This window comes from Channa argus, chromosome 20 (assembly GCF_033026475.1).
Source record: "Channa argus isolate prfri chromosome 20, Channa argus male v1.0, whole genome shotgun sequence".
Taxonomy (NCBI): domain Eukaryota; kingdom Metazoa; phylum Chordata; class Actinopteri; order Anabantiformes; family Channidae; genus Channa; species Channa argus.
Window position 1 is genome coordinate 10,989,777 of NC_090216.1, and position 15,504 is coordinate 11,005,280.

A 15,504-nucleotide genomic window follows, 5' to 3' on the forward strand; every position below is an offset into this window, starting at 1 on the left:
TCAAATATGTCCTCCAACATCCACTCTTAGTTTTACTCACTAGATGAGGCTTTGACTTATGGCCCTGATCTAAAGGTCCAACATGCTGAAATAAAAAAGCTGCAAAGCTGTCGTGGTGCCACGTCCAAGGAGCACAGTGTCACCTGCTCTATTTTTATCTTGTGAGGAATTCTGGATTCACAGACTCAGCTGCCACTTCTATTATTACTATTAGCTAATGCTGTAACAAGTACCCAGCTAAAATCAATCCCATAGCTCTTTTATCCTTTGCTTTATTGCTTAGTACTAATTATGTCTTCAGTGTCAATACCACGCATGACTTAAGTTATTAGATTGTATGTTAATACTTAGAAAAAGTTTTTTGACTTGGGGAGAGGATGCTACAGTTTTAACTTTGAGCTTGTTGAGTTTTAACAAAGAATTAAGAAAGAGAAATAACAGCATGTTTCTAACTAATAGCTACTGTGGCTCATTACTTCGTAATCTGTCCACAAATGGCTGATATTGATCCGCTCAATTGAAAACACTGTTTCACCCACAGAATCTTCTGACAGTAACCTCCACAAGGAAGTATGGCAGTCCTTCACGGGCCCACATCTTTGACAGATCTTGTCCCTTTACTCTGCTTGTGCTCTGCAAGTCAGCAGAGACGGACCCAATTGCGTAAGATTGCTGTGTGTACAGCTGCACTACCACTTGTGCAGAACTGGGAACAGCCTGGCAGGAGGGAGTGGCATGAGAGTGCCACGGAGGGAACTGGAGGTAATGGGTGTCCCACCTCTCAGGGGTTTACGCTGTAGTATTCCCCACACACATGGGTTACTGACACTTCAGCACAGACAGAGGTGGAAGATGGAGGGGTGAGAGGGAGAAACCTTATCCTTCAGGGATATTGAGTTAAATGTCACTGCTCTGCCCTGAGGGAGACACTGACAGGCCGACCCCTGTAACAGCCCCCAAACCTCAGAGGGTCAGAATGGCTGTACAACAGCTGAGGCCTGGAGAACGACTGGGTGAAATAGAGATGGCAACACTGGCAGAACAAAATGAGTGTAATTATATATTTTATCAACATGTCCAGAGACAAAACGTTTCCCTTTCGACTTTGACGGTTGTTTACCTGCACATTTAATAATCAAATCAATTTCGTCCCCCTTGAAATGACAGTGAAATTAAAAAACTAAAAAACAATTAAATCATTTAATCATTTACATTTAAATCATAACAAGTTACGTAATAAGTATAATTCTCTCATAACCTATTGTATGCATTAAAATGTGCAGACTGTAAAGTGCTTTGTTGTTCACCCTGCTCTACATCACAGCTAATTTACTGCACCTTTTGGGAATGCATTTGCCCTTCAGCAGGTCACAGGGCTGGATCAGTTGGTCACCAGCAGCTGACTAGAAACGTGAAATCTGCAATAATAACAACATCCTATTTTAGAAATTCTCTGTGAAAGGGAAGTTGCATATATTTGCATATATATATATATATATAGAGAGAGAGAGAGAGAGAGAGAAATTTTCATATTTGTTAGTTTGGGATATAGGTGCATTTTTAACAGAAAGTCCTTTTCTCCGGTGAAAACTGATTAATCTTTGGCCCTGTAAAACAGCGCAACACTCAGCACAGTAATAAATAGCTGTCAGGTGTGATGAGCAGTGAGCACTGCTGTTCTTACACAAACACAATTTATTGATTCGCAATGAGAACTTGAATTCCCATCTGCAAGGAACAGTCCACCACCAAGCAGCCTGTTAACTGCTGGTACAACATATAGTAAATCAACAATCGTTGCTCAGACTTGACATGACATTCAGATAAAATATCAAATAATAAACAATCAACTCGTTTGTTACAGATATAAAAATATAACTAACAAAGGTCGAGCCGAGCTAATTGAACCAAGTTCTTACTTTCTCGATTAAATAATGTATTTCTGTTCGCCAACAATAAATTCAGTACTCTGTAACTGCCACAAGAGGCCATTGTGCCTCACTCAATGGCAGTTAGTGGCTGTTACTCCATCATAAGTCTACATGAGTGCACCACTTCTCCCCACTGCTTTCCCCTCCTCATAAAAAAGAGAAATAAAACCTGATCCTCCTGTATCTGCAGAACGGGCCTCTCGTCTGTCGTGTGATAGTATGATATCCTTTTGGCATTCCTGTCTGCTGGCAGTCATTCTTCTACTACACACTCACTTTCTTCTTTCCTTGCTTCACAGTTTATAAACAGGTCTGATGCCTCGGTTATTTTGTTTGGATATTGGCTCTGGGAAACGTTGGGTATGTGGGATGCAGGACTCATACCTGGTTTTACTTGTGTTCCTTGTTATTCAGAACTTCAGCTCACAATGTGGTGACACGTCTAGCTCATATTGTCCATGCAAATTTGCCATCTTATTCTTGTAATAAATTACTGGTCAACAATCTCCCTTTTCAGTTTCTCACCCTGTGTGTAGTTCTCTTTGGCTCAGCCGCCTTCCTTAGCAGAAACCACTTGAGCCGTCACTCATTGCACCCCCCCCTTCCCAACTTGCCCCTTCTGGATGATCTCCTGTCTCACTCTCTCACCTTCTCCCTTCGTCTTATTCCACTGACCATGCATGTTCCAAAAACAGATCTCATTTTCATCCACGGTACAACCCCCCTTCCAAGCCCTTCAACACCACTCTCCTGCATTACCTCCTTTCCAAATCCGAGCCTTGTTCGCAGTTCCTGTCCAAGTCCACCATCTCACCTCTCCATTGCTCCACCTTGAACCCCACCCTCACCTCCCCCACTACCCCACTACCACCAAGTCCTCCCAGGGTGGAATTTAGAGGCGTGTGTCAGTGGGGTGTCCACCAATCCTGTGCCCTTTGCTGGTATAAAGCCCTGAGCATGTATGTGCTTTTTCGCTCTTTCTGTCAGTCCAGCACTCCTGAATTAGAGGGTGCCACACTTTTAGTTGACAGTGCTGGTGGACCAACGGTGAACACTGCAGAGAACAACAAAGAAATTAAAGAGCGCGGATAGGCCAAGCCCTTGTCTATCCACAAAGGATGGAGAACGCACACGCCAAGGTGCCGGCAGAATGCCTGGCTTATTTCGGAGTGAATGAGAACACTGGTCTCACTCCTGAACAGTTCAAGAGGAACCTGGACAAGTACGGCTTCAATGGTGAGAGTAAGGGCATCAGGGATGGGGTGGGAGGCCCACTGCAAGAAGGTTATTAATGAACAGCTAAAAAACTTATAAATAAATCAAATAATATATTTTGTTATTACACTCAAAACATCACACCAAGTAGAATCGCCTTTGATAAGATAGTTTATGGTTTTCTTTCCTCAGTCAAAACCATGCAGGCTGGGTTGAGATTTTGCATGTGATGCTTTTTTAGAGGGGAGTTGCAACAGCTGGTAGAAATGCAGAGACACTGAGAAGCAGAGACTTTGAGAGCTTTGAAGAGCTATTTAAAGACAGCCAAAGACGATGACTGGAGAGCGAGAGAGACAGGTGATGGCTCAAGATGCTTCCTGGGTGATATATGGGGCGGGCTTTTACAGGAGAGGCGGATAATTTTAGGCTGGTTGAAAGGGGAGGGACGTAGCATGCTTATGGCTACAGAATCTGCAGTAAAATTGCTAATCAGTAACCAATGGAAGGCCACATTTGACAGTAAAGGCTCTAAAATATGGTGTTATAGTTCAGAAACTGCAACATTCTGGTTTTAATTCTGTTGCCTTTTAGATTTACATCAAATGCAAGTTTTAATTTCGTTGACTACGAGAATAACCCCTTGTTAATTTAATCAACATGGTTTTCATTAGGCCTAGGTTAGAAATCAAAGGAAGCTGTTACAATCTCAAATAATTACACAATACAATGGCCTTTTCAAATTCAATCATTCAATTACAGCATTTTGATTGATTAGGTGTAAAGCACACAAAGAATTCCTGAGAGTTGGATAATAGGGAGAAGCTAATGAGCTTGTGGTCACCTTTCTAATCCAATAACAAGAAGTATAACTATGAGTAATTTTAATTAATAAATATCTTTTTTCCTCTATTTTTTTCTGTCTCCACACCAATGACACTCCTTCATTTTGTGTCCAACATCAGAGCTGCCAGCTGAGGAGGGTAAGTGTTTGTTCAGTCCTATTTACAAAATTTGTAATTTTGTACCGCGGGATAAGAACTGATCTGACCTGATCTGACCCAGGTGGAGTGACCACCATTACTAATCTGCACTGGCAATCTTCCACAGACGAGTTGCAATAAAAACATTCAGGCTACATTTTTGATTGCGTAATACCCACATCATGAAAGTCAACTTGTCACTAAACATTATCACTGTAACAAAAACCTTCCACATAAATACATTCTCAGTTGCATATTTCAGTAATTACATCTATATTGTGTAACAATCCACTGTTTTTCATTACTTTGTTTCCTCCTCGTACTTAGGTAAGAGCATCTGGGAGCTGGTCATTGAACAGTTTGAGGACTTGCTTGTCAGGATCCTGCTGCTGGCTGCCTGCATCTCTTTTGTAAGTAAACAGCTGTTAGTTTTATCTTTTAAATTATGTTGGCTGTTTTAAATCACTTTTATTTCTTGCACATTTGATTGATTCATAGCAGACATGATAGCAACAAATGCTAGAGACAGTGATGCTACATGTGATCAGAAAGTTACATTTCCTTTCTTCTTGAGGACTTAAATTACAATTCTCATTAAGAAGAATTGACTTTTTAGATAAAAATCTTTTCACTTTTACATTTTTGGCGATATACTCTCTGGTCCCCCTTACACTTTTAACTACCACGAGTACTTATCTTCAATTAACTTCAAGCCCCATCACACAAACACATGCAATAAACAAGCATGTGTGTACTTGATCAGGCCTATCTGGCCACTTTGTCAAGGCAGCTTGTCCCCCTCCAAGCCCCTCCACCCTTCCATGTATTTTTGAGGACGACAACTTGAGAGGAGGGAGACAAATTGCAAACGCTTGTAGGAGGTGTATTAATTCCTATGCCCAGCTTTCACCCCTTTGGGCAGCTGTCACGATGGCCTTAGAAGGCGAATATTGAGGAGCCAGTGAGAGATGGGGGTCAGGAAAGTATGGGGGGCTGAAGGGTAAGCGTTTATTTTAAGAAAGCCCCAAGCTGAGGAGAGAAACTGAATCCTTCGGGAAAGGTCAGGCCTGAAGGAAGGAACGAAGGGCCTCTACAGACAGAGGGTTAAAGTCAGAAGGAAGAGGGAGAGGGAGACACTGACATCAAAGAAATAACAATTATGTGATCATATTAACACACACAAAAGATATGTTGAAAATAACAGGCATTAACTTGTGTAATTGAGCTCCTGAAATTATGATGCATTTTTATACAGTTGCATGTAAAAATAATGATAAATGTATATGAAACTATAGATGTACTTTAAATACTCACCTCCTTTATGGCTGCCACAGCCATCAAACTCTGTGCCCTTTTATTCACTTAATATTCATTATACACAAAATTAGCCTGAAATGAAAACATTTAAATCATTTTATAGTCAATTTAAAGGTATTGATATATTCACTTATTCTGATTATAGGTGCTGGCCTGGTTTGAGGAAGGTGAGGAGACCGTCACCGCCTTTGTGGAACCCTTTGTCATCCTGCTTATCCTCATTGCGAATGCCGTTGTTGGTGTGTGGCAGGTCAGTGTTGGGGCTCAGCACATTGGGCAATAACACATATCCATTGCAGTGATGACAGAAAGTTCACAAGCTCCAGTTACTGGCATGTTTTCCACCCAAGAGATGGTTGCTCAATTAGCATACTTTTACAGCTTCAAAACACTCTCAAACATAAATATATTCAAATATTTTTATATGCAAATGTTAGATTTTTACAGATCTTGCCCAGGTTATGTTTTTCCTGCAATAACTGCAGCAGACCATGGATGATTCACATTATGCTAGTCACGCTATTCTCCATGGATGCCATTAAGCAATTGGCACTGGTGTCAGGCATCAGTCACTGGGGAACTTTGCTGTTATCACATCCCCGCCAAGTGTCCAAACCAGCTGCTTCACTCCGGCTTTTCTCATTAAAAACAGAATTAACTGTAGCAAACTAGTATATAAGATCTGCCCGATTTATCGCTTAAGATATTATCTCTGAAGACAACATGAAATCTGTTGCTGAATTTCTCAGTCAAATGATGAAAATAAAACAAAAAATATGTTATTTTTATTATTATGGAACCACAATACAATTAGCCATATTTATTGTACTGTGCCTCATTTGAAGTAGTGTATTTAACCTACTATGTCATCACTAGATTGGGCATTAGTGTGTACATTCATTCAGTGTGTATATCCCAAGGACTGAATTAACATAGTTGGACAAACAGGAATGTTAAGATCCCTTAGTGCTACTCAGTGTGCATTAGACTCAATCACATGTTGTTAGGATGTTTTTACTGGACTCTCTTCACTCAGTCATCCTTAATGACTTATTGTCTGTGTGTGCCACAGGAGCGTAATGCTGAAGATGCCATCGAGGCTCTCAAAGAGTATGAGCCTGAGATGGGCAAAGTTTACCGTTCTGACAGAAAGAGTGTGCAGAGGATTAAGGCCAGAGAAATTGTCCCAGGGGACATTGTGGAGGTGTCTGGTAAGAAGTTTTAAAACTGCTAATTGGTTGTTTTTGAACTATTGTGGACATATAACAAAAAATTAAACAGCAATCAACCAGGATTACAGTGAACTCCACAATGGCAGGGTGGGAGACAGATATGCTTTATTCATTCACAAGGACACTTTAGCACACAGTCCACATCTCATTATTATTGAGGTGTGTTCTGTCCATCACACACTAGTCACATGTTTGCAGGCTTGTTCCCTCCTCTGATGGGCCTTGATAAAAAGACAGTGTTCTTATCTGAGCATTGAGATTAAAAAACAGTGCTCTTTGTCCTCCAGTCAGGCAGGACAAAGTGCTCTTTCTCTTTTGAACAAATAATAACCTCTCAACTTTATACGAGCAAAGTACAAATATTCACATAGTTTAAAAGGATTAATTCACATTTTCCACTTCAAAGCCCCATCTGTCAGTGTCTGTGTCAGGGGAGCAACATCCCTGTTACTCTTAATATTTCATGTTGAAGTTTTCTCAATTTGACATGTACTGTAAATGTGGAAAGAGTCAACAGACATCCAATGAATTACTTGCATTTCTTCATAAGGAGATAAAGAACATTTGTGTGTGTCTAGTAAAGGCTGATGGCAAAACCACGTGCCTTTTTTAAGGCAACGTGGGTGAGGTAGGATGGAGTAGCACTACTGTGAAAACATGCTGACTGAAGGAAAACAAAATATGTATAAATATCCGAACTGGCACCTGCCGCACCTCTTCTCCCTGCCATTCCCTACTTCTGTTCATTTCTCAGTGTACACCTGTTGATTCAAGGCTTGGTTGACCCACCCACCCATTCCCTTATTTGCCCTTAATTCTGATCATGCAAAAACATATGTGTAGCTTTAAGTTTTGCCCCATAGTATAAAAGTATTCAAATTGAGCCATCTGAGCATTTCTCATTTTTATAAAACACATTTTAATGTCATACGTATCTGTCAGCAGGGGGTTTCAAACAAGAATCGTTCCATTTACTACGAATACAGACACTTTGATATAATTGGATTTATTTGTCAGACAAAATCTCTGCATTTCTGCAAAAATGTAGAAGGAGTAACAAGAATAACAAAAATGAATTTTAATCAAGGCTTTTCTATGATTCCCAGTTGGTGACAAAGTCCCCGCTGACATCAGGCTTGTTTCAATCAAGTCCACCACCCTGCGTGTTGACCAGTCAATTCTTACTGGTGAGTTAAAAAAAATCTAATCTGTCAATATATATTTTTCCACGCTCTTCTCATTGGCAGTGTTGAGTGAATTTTGTGTTTTCTCTCTCAGGTGAGTCTGTTAGTGTAATCAAGCACACTGAGGCTGTTCCTGACCTCAGAGCTGTCAACCAGGACAAGAAGAACATGCTTTTCTCTGTAAGTGTCCTGCCAACATCACTGATTTCTGTTTTTTCAAATGTTTTTCTTATTGCTCTTATTTTCCCTACTGTTACATGTTTTCTTACCTTCCTCCTCTTCCGTCCTTTGTAGGGCACTAACATCGCTGCTGGAAAGGCCATAGGTGTGGCTGTGGCCACTGGTGTCGCCACTGAAATCGGCAAGATCCGTGACCAGATGGTTGCCACCGAGCAGGAGAAGACTCCTCTGCAGGCCAAGCTAGATGAGTTTGGCCAACAGCTGTCTAAGGTTATCACTCTGATCTGCATTGCTGTCTGGGCCATCAACATCGGCCACTTCAACGACCCCGTCCACGGAGGCTCATGGATCCGTGGTGCTGTCTACTATTTTAAGATCGCTGTTGCTCTGGCTGTGGCTGCCATCCCTGAAGGTAAGAGAGGAAAAGGAGAATATTCAGAATAGAGACAGAACAACAGGCAGGTCTCTGGGTGTGTTTCTCCTCCACTGCTTCATCACACTCACAGTTTTCACCAATGCCTCTCAGGTCTGCCCGCTGTCATCACCACCTGCTTGGCCCTCGGTACTCGCCGTATGGCGAAGAAGAATGCCATTGTCAGAAGCCTGCCCTCTGTAGAGACCCTGGGCTGTACCTCTGTCATCTGCTCCGATAAGACTGGCACCCTCACCACCAACCAGATGTGTGTGACCAAGGTGGGTAGACAACTGTGATGTAGTTACTTTGTCTAAATGCCGCCCACTTCAGACCGAACAAAAACTTTGTTCCCTGTTCCACAGATGTTCATTGTCAAGAATGTTGAAGGCGACCATGTTGACCTTGATGCCTTTGATATCTCTGGCTCCAAGTACACACCCGAGGGCGAGGTGTAAGTTGGTTTTCAGTGCTATGTATCATCATTTAATTTAGCCACTATGAGGTATCACTGAAGTATACATGAGTCTTCTCTCATTTTTTTTCTAAAATCCCTCTTGGTCCATTAGTACCCAGGGAGGTTCCAGGACTGTCTGCAGCGCATACGATGGCCTTGTTGAGCTGGCAACGATCTGTGCCCTGTGCAATGACTCCTCTCTGGACTACAACGAGGTAGAACCATCAAAGTCATGACGTTTATTTGCTAAGTTGAAATCACACAATCCTTCAAAGTTTATCTAATTGTCTTCATTGCATTTCTCTAGTCCAAGAAGATCTATGAGAAGGTTGGTGAGGCTACTGAGACTGCCCTGTGCTGCCTTGTTGAGAAGATGAATGTGTTCAACTCCAATGTGAAGAACCTGTCCAGAGTTGAGAGAGCCAATGCTTGCTGTTCCGTAAGTGTCCTTTTGCCATTTGTTACATTTGGGAAAATACATATTTTAATTGTTAATGCCCAGAAACAATAAGTTAATTGTAACTTTCCAAAATTAAAATTTTTATTGTAATATGTACAGATAAGTGCCTTTCTAATATAAACCCTCTTCTCTCCGTATCCTCTAACAGGTGATCAAGCAGCTCATGAGGAAGAACTTCACTCTGGAGTTCTCCCGCGACAGGAAGTCCATGTCCGTATACTGCACACCTGGTAAGGGTGATGGTGGTGCCAAGATGTTTGTGAAGGTCAGTTTGCTCTCTTTCTCTCGCTCTCTCTCTTTCTCTTTCCCAGCCTGAGTTCAGACACCTGCACGCTTTAAATGTGCTGTACACTACATATGACAGAGTGACACAGTCTGTTTTCTCTGTAGGGTGCCCCTGAGGGTGTCATTGACAGATGCACTTATGTGCGTGTTGGCACCACCCGCGTGCCCCTGACCAATGCCATCAAGGACAAGATTATGGCTGTTATCAAGGAATGGGGTACCGGCCGTGACACCCTGCGTTGTCTGGCCCTGGCCACACGTGACACCCCTCTGAAGCTGGAGGAGATGAACCTCGAGGACTCTACCAAGTTTATCGATTATGAGGTGAGGACTAAGTAGCTTGATAAACTTGAGGTTGTGGCCGTATGAAAACAGCGATGACAACATGAAAAATCTGTTTTCTCAGACCGACCTGACCTTTGTTGGCTGCGTGGGTATGCTGGATCCCCCTCGTAAGGAAGTTAGTGGCTCCATTGAGCTGTGCAGAGCTGCTGGAATCCGTGTCATCATGATCACTGGTTAGCATTATGCATTGGATGAATGCTCTGTAAGAATTGTGCTGTCACGCGTGTCATGTTTTTTATCAGTGTACTCATACTAAGATACAACAAATTATTAAAAAGTATCTTCTTCTTTTGGGCAGCGAATGCTATTCTATATTTGTTTTAAAGGGAAAGATGTAAATGCACATAAAAGAAAAAATTTAATTTAAGGATCGATGATTTTAAACATTACGTTTAATGCTGAGAATAAACACAATATACTGTGTATTGAATTTCCTCTTTTTAAAACCACCATTTGCTGTTTTTTTAAAAAGATTTTCTGTAATAATTACACAGAAATTGCAATGTATTGAAGTTAGTAGGCTGTTGTCTATTGCGCAGAATTCTCTGTTGTAAAACCATTCTATTTCTGGTCTCTGATCCCTTTGCAATGGAGTTTTTCTGTTTATGTAAAACTGACCAAATTTTTACTTGTTTATGTTGTCAGGCGACAACAAGGGAACCGCTATCGCCATCTGCCGCCGCATTGGCATCTTCCATGAGGATGAAGACGTTACTGGCAGGGCCTACACTGGACGTGAATTTGATGATCTCCCCATCCAAGAACAATCCGACGCTGTGCGCAGGGCTTGCTGCTTTGCCCGTGTGGAGCCATCTCACAAGTCCAAAATTGTGGAGTTCTTGCAGGGTCATGATGACATTACTGCTATGGTAGGAACTAAAAACCTTCATGTTCAACACAATGTTTAGTTGTCCCGTTGCTTGTTTTGTGCCAAGCTTTACAGCTTGCAGTGGTTGAACTTTGTCCTTCCTCTCCTTCCACCCTAGACTGGTGATGGTGTGAACGATGCCCCTGCCCTGAAGAAGGCCGAGATTGGCATCGCCATGGGCTCTGGCACTGCCGTTGCCAAGTCTGCCTCTGAGATGGTCCTGGCTGACGACAACTTCTCTTCCATTGTGGCTGCTGTTGAGGAGGGCAGAGCTATCTACAACAACATGAAGCAGTTCATCCGCTACCTAATTTCCTCCAATGTTGGTGAGGTCGTCTGGTGAGTGCATATTTCATTGATTGTTCTCTCTAGCTGCTTTCTAACATGCACTGCCACCCTGAACTTCTTTAACTTTCACCAAGGGGGTTGCATGTTAGAACACAAATGTCTGAGTTAGGTGCCTCGGACATATCCCGCATTTATTCTGCAAACCCCCAGTGCAAAGTCATGGTAACGTGAATGAGCTTGTGCAGGGACTGTACTCTAAGACTGAGCTCTAAGATTCTAAACTGTAAGGAGGATTTAAAACGAGTGAATGGGTGTGTTAATCACTATCAGGCGACTGCCATGGCTTCTTTTTTGTGACTGGTACAGCTTTATTGTGCAGTAAACAAAACACTTTTTAATGTAGAATACATTCTGTCATGTTGCACTTCCTGCATGCTCTGGTCGGGTAACAACTTCAAACATTGTTAGGAGTTCATATGTGAAAAAGGGCTTCTGTCTCTGGCTAACTTCAGTTATTACTTTGTTTCATTATTTCCTTTTTCACTTGCTCAGTATTTTCCTGACTGCTGCTCTGGGTCTGCCCGAGGCTCTGATCCCCGTCCAGCTGCTGTGGGTCAACCTGGTGACTGATGGACTGCCTGCTACTGCTCTGGGATTTAACCCTCCTGATCTGGACATCATGGGCAAGCCCCCACGTTCCCCCAAGGAGCCCCTGATCTCTGGCTGGCTGTTCTTCAGATACATGGCTATTGGTGGTAGGTGGAGTCGCAGTCATTGTGTATGTTTAATGGTAGGAAAACGTGCCTACAGTGACACTGCAAACTCTGACTCACAGGATACGTCGGTGCTGCCACTGTTGGTGGTGCTGCCTGGTGGTTCCTCTACGATGCCACTGGCCCCGGTGTCACCTACTACCAGCTGGTGAGAATTTGTCTCTTTTTCATGTTGTCTCCTGCAAACACTGATGCAGAAGCATAATAACCTGGCCTCTCCTCTGTACAGTCCCACTTCATGCAGTGCCACGATGAGAACGAGGACTTCGCTGGCCTTGACTGTGAGATATTTGAGGCTTCTCCACCCATGACCATGGCTCTGTCTGTGCTTGTCACCATTGAGATGTGCAACGCTCTCAACAGGTAGCACTTCCAATTTGTTGAAAGGGGGGTTTACAGCTAGCAGAGGCTATCACTCTTTGTTAGAACAAATCATTGTACAAAAAGTTTGAAATGACAGTACTTTCAATGATACACCTAAATTACTCCTGTAGTTTCTTCCAACATGGTCATTTACTGTCTTAATTCTTTTCTTTTTCAAGCTTGTCTGAGAACCAGTCTCTGCTGCGCATGCCCCCATGGAGCAACTTCTGGTTGATCTCCGCTATGACCCTCTCCATGTCCCTGCACTTCATGATCATCTATGTTGACCCTCTGCCCGTAAGTCACACCCTCTACAGTTTAAAATCTGTGTATGTAATTCACCCAAACTTAGAAATGATTTTCAATTACTGTCCTTTACAATTAGTAGTTTATGTTGTAATTGCCTTCCTCTGTGGTGACTCACCTGACTTCCATTTTTTTGTCTTCCAGATGGTCTTTAGGTTGACCCATCTTGACGTGGAACAATGGTTGATGGTCCTGAAGCTTTCCTTCCCTGTCATCCTCATAGATGAGGTGCTGAAGTTTGTGGCCCGCAACTACGTCGAGAGTAAGTAGCATTTCGTCTTTGTCAAGTCAATCACACACACACACACACACACACATGGGTGTGTGTGTGTGTGTGTGTATCAAGGTGGGTAATGTACTGGGGTGCATTATAAGAAAAAGAGGTTTTTCCTGCTGTCTCTGCATATTTAAATATGGTGGCTAAAGTGTTACAACCACCCTAATTGTTGTGCCTAATCGGGTACTTAATAAAATGTACATATCCTTTCAGTTCCACTTCATCTTGTTCTGTCAATGTTCTGTATCAAATAATTTCTCCATGTGTTTACCAATCCATCACAGTTTTGATTACACCTACCTGATTTTTCTAATCATTGTGTGTTCTTTCCATTTATCATTAACTAACTTACCCCTTGTTGTTAATTTCCAGCATAAATTCAGTCAACCTACCACCATTAGCCTGTAACCAAAGCAAGGTATTCCACAGCTCACACTGCTTGTGGCCATCACTATGTATCTGTAGTTAGTGTGGATGTCTGAGTATTGTTTGTTTTCACTGGGTATGTTGCTGCAGATCTGTTTTCAGTGTTATCTGCTTATTATTAGACTCACGATGATGTGGAATTCTGGGGTCTCTCTACTACTTAATACTAATTACTCAATTGGAAAATTTATTTTAAGTGGTCTGTCACAAATTGGCAAGGTAGGATGATGTCATCTGTGTGGGGAGATCCCTAAATCCAGCTATCTGTATCTGCTGTCCTCTGAGCTTTCTGTTATTTACGGTGCCATACGGGCTTATTAGATGCCGCTGCAGGTGAGTTAATCACCTCTTAGTTGCTGCTGTCAGCAACAACATTGCAGCTTGTTTGCTTGGTTGATATAGCAGGCATATGGCCAATTCCTGTTCTGCTACCATGCTTGTCAAAAGGCTTGTCATTGCCCCAGAAACTCTTTAACCCCTCATTACACATTTATAAGCAGCATAGAATAAATAAGAACAACTTGTAACACATTAAAATTTGTTGGAAGCACATATAAATTCTAAACATATATTCGTGAACAGAACCGTAAATTTTTGAGTTATAAGCTGTATATCCTATATTTTCACTATACATTTTAAAGGGGATGTTAAAGTGAAGCACTATCAGCCTTTTTAAAAAATGTGATTGCCATGCTGATATTTTCACATGTAAGATCCACCTTGAAAAAATATTTCTTAAAGAGATTCTTTTAATCTTGGAGATATATGTTTTCTATGATTATAATTCAGTTAGATTTGCAACTAATTAACCTTATTTACAAAATCCAATTTACTCAGATTTAAAGGGCAGGTGGGTACAGGTAGTATTGAATGAAAATGAGCCCAATTCCTCCCAGGTAATGACAACTTGCATGGCCCACATTTAAATACACTCAAAAGCTCATTGTTTCAATTTTAAATAGTTTAAAAAGACCCACCGGCATTTCATTGTTGCTCAATCAACTCTGCAGATAAAAACAAAATTATTTAATCTCCCAGTAATGACCGTTTGCTAACTGCTTTCATCAGACATAGGAATGTCAGATTATATCAAAAAACAATTCATCTCCAGTGAGATGTTCCCTTAGAGATTACATCTGTTTTTAATGAGATTAGTTCTGTTCTGGGAAAGGTTTCTAACATATATGTTTGTCTGCAAATATAGTTTTAATTAGTCAAAGGGGTTTTTGATTCTTTTTTGTTGTCGATGAAATCATCCCTTCCCTCTCTGATGTTATCTGTTTCCTTTTCAGCGGGTACAGAAGCTAAATAGAGATGTAGAAGAAGAGCATCTAAAGAGTTGGACAGAAAGAGGTGGAGAAGAGAAATAGGAAGATCACATCCACAGAGGGGAGCCATAGTGAGCCAACCAATAGAAGAGAGAGGAGAAAAAACAGGAAAACATACAAAAAAAAATCAACAAAGCATAAAAAACACATCATAAAAATAGCCTCTGTATAAGGAAGGAGATTGAATTAAAGTAAAGGGACATATCCCTGGTGATAAAGTATTAAAATATTTAAGATTTTATTCTAAGAAATAAAGTATGTATTAAAAGTGATTTTTTTTTTGTTAAACTTGGTTATTCTCAGTTGTTGTGTTTTTGTGTCCAATGTCCATTTTCATATGATTGACTTTCCAGCTCATTACTTTTATTCTCTAGTCTTTGTTGCTCATGTCTGGTGCAGCCTCCCTGCTTTGTCTGGGCTCTGTACAGTGTGGTGTAGAGTTGCAAAATGACTTCATATGGGCAGAAAAACTATGTCTCCAGCTGCTTTCCGGCTGCTTTCTATAAGCTCCATGCAGTCAGTGGACTCTGTTGGAGGTCTCTTGACATAAAATGGGCATGTCCACTCAGTCACAACACTTTTGGTCTTATATATTGTTTACGTGATAAGCTGCAATAAAGTGATGATTACAAACTCATACGCTTGTACCTTTTCAAATACCTTAGAGCATTTTCTCTGTGTAGACATATCATGAGGAACAATAATGCAATACCGTAAAATTGTCTTAGATGAGGGTTTTGAAGAGTATTAGTCATTTGCTTTTCGTAATTTTCATTAAACATCTGCAATTGTTTCAGTGTGCAATGGTTTGTCCCATCACCTACTTCAACAGTATATGAAGAAAATACAAAAGAGAATGCGGTTGTGTTAGTGTTAT

General features: G+C 41.4%; 1 protein-coding gene across 2 annotated transcripts; it reads left to right on the plus strand.

The window, feature by feature from the left end:
• The first annotated feature begins 2,887 nt into the window (after positions 1 to 2,887).
• Positions 2,888 to 15,264, plus strand: atp2a1l (ATPase sarcoplasmic/endoplasmic reticulum Ca2+ transporting 1, like). 2 transcript variants are annotated; one of them, XM_067488420.1, is made up of 24 exons: positions 2,888 to 3,167; positions 4,109 to 4,126; positions 4,454 to 4,536; positions 5,589 to 5,693; positions 6,516 to 6,654; positions 7,782 to 7,862; positions 7,954 to 8,039; positions 8,154 to 8,451; positions 8,566 to 8,732; positions 8,817 to 8,905; positions 9,021 to 9,123; positions 9,216 to 9,347; positions 9,517 to 9,633; positions 9,759 to 9,977; positions 10,060 to 10,171; positions 10,644 to 10,867; positions 10,985 to 11,205; positions 11,707 to 11,909; positions 11,990 to 12,075; positions 12,157 to 12,290; positions 12,470 to 12,587; positions 12,741 to 12,858; positions 13,246 to 13,291; positions 14,592 to 15,264. In XM_067488420.1, exons 1-23 carry the CDS (start codon positions 3,050 to 3,052, stop codon positions 13,248 to 13,250), a joined length of 2,976 nt encoding a protein of 991 aa, XP_067344521.1. In that variant the 5' UTR covers positions 2,888 to 3,049; the 3' UTR covers positions 13,251 to 13,291; positions 14,592 to 15,264. The 2 variants fall into 2 exon arrangements, with proteins under 2 accessions (XP_067344521.1, XP_067344520.1); XM_067488419.1 differs by lacking the exon at positions 13,246 to 13,291.
• Positions 15,265 to 15,504: the final 240 nt, after the last annotated feature.

Coding starts and splice junctions, on each gene's coding strand:
- atp2a1l (XM_067488419.1), top strand. CDS start 3,050: ATGGAGAACGCACACGCCAAGGTGCCGGCAGAATGCCTGGCTTATTTC. Junction 11,910..11,989: donor CAGATACATGGCTATTGGTG/GTAGGTGGAGTC, acceptor TCTGACTCACAG/GATACGTCGGTGCTGCCACT. Junction 12,859..14,591: donor GGCCCGCAACTACGTCGAGA/GTAAGTAGCATT, acceptor TTTCCTTTTCAG/CGGGTACAGAAGCTAAATAG.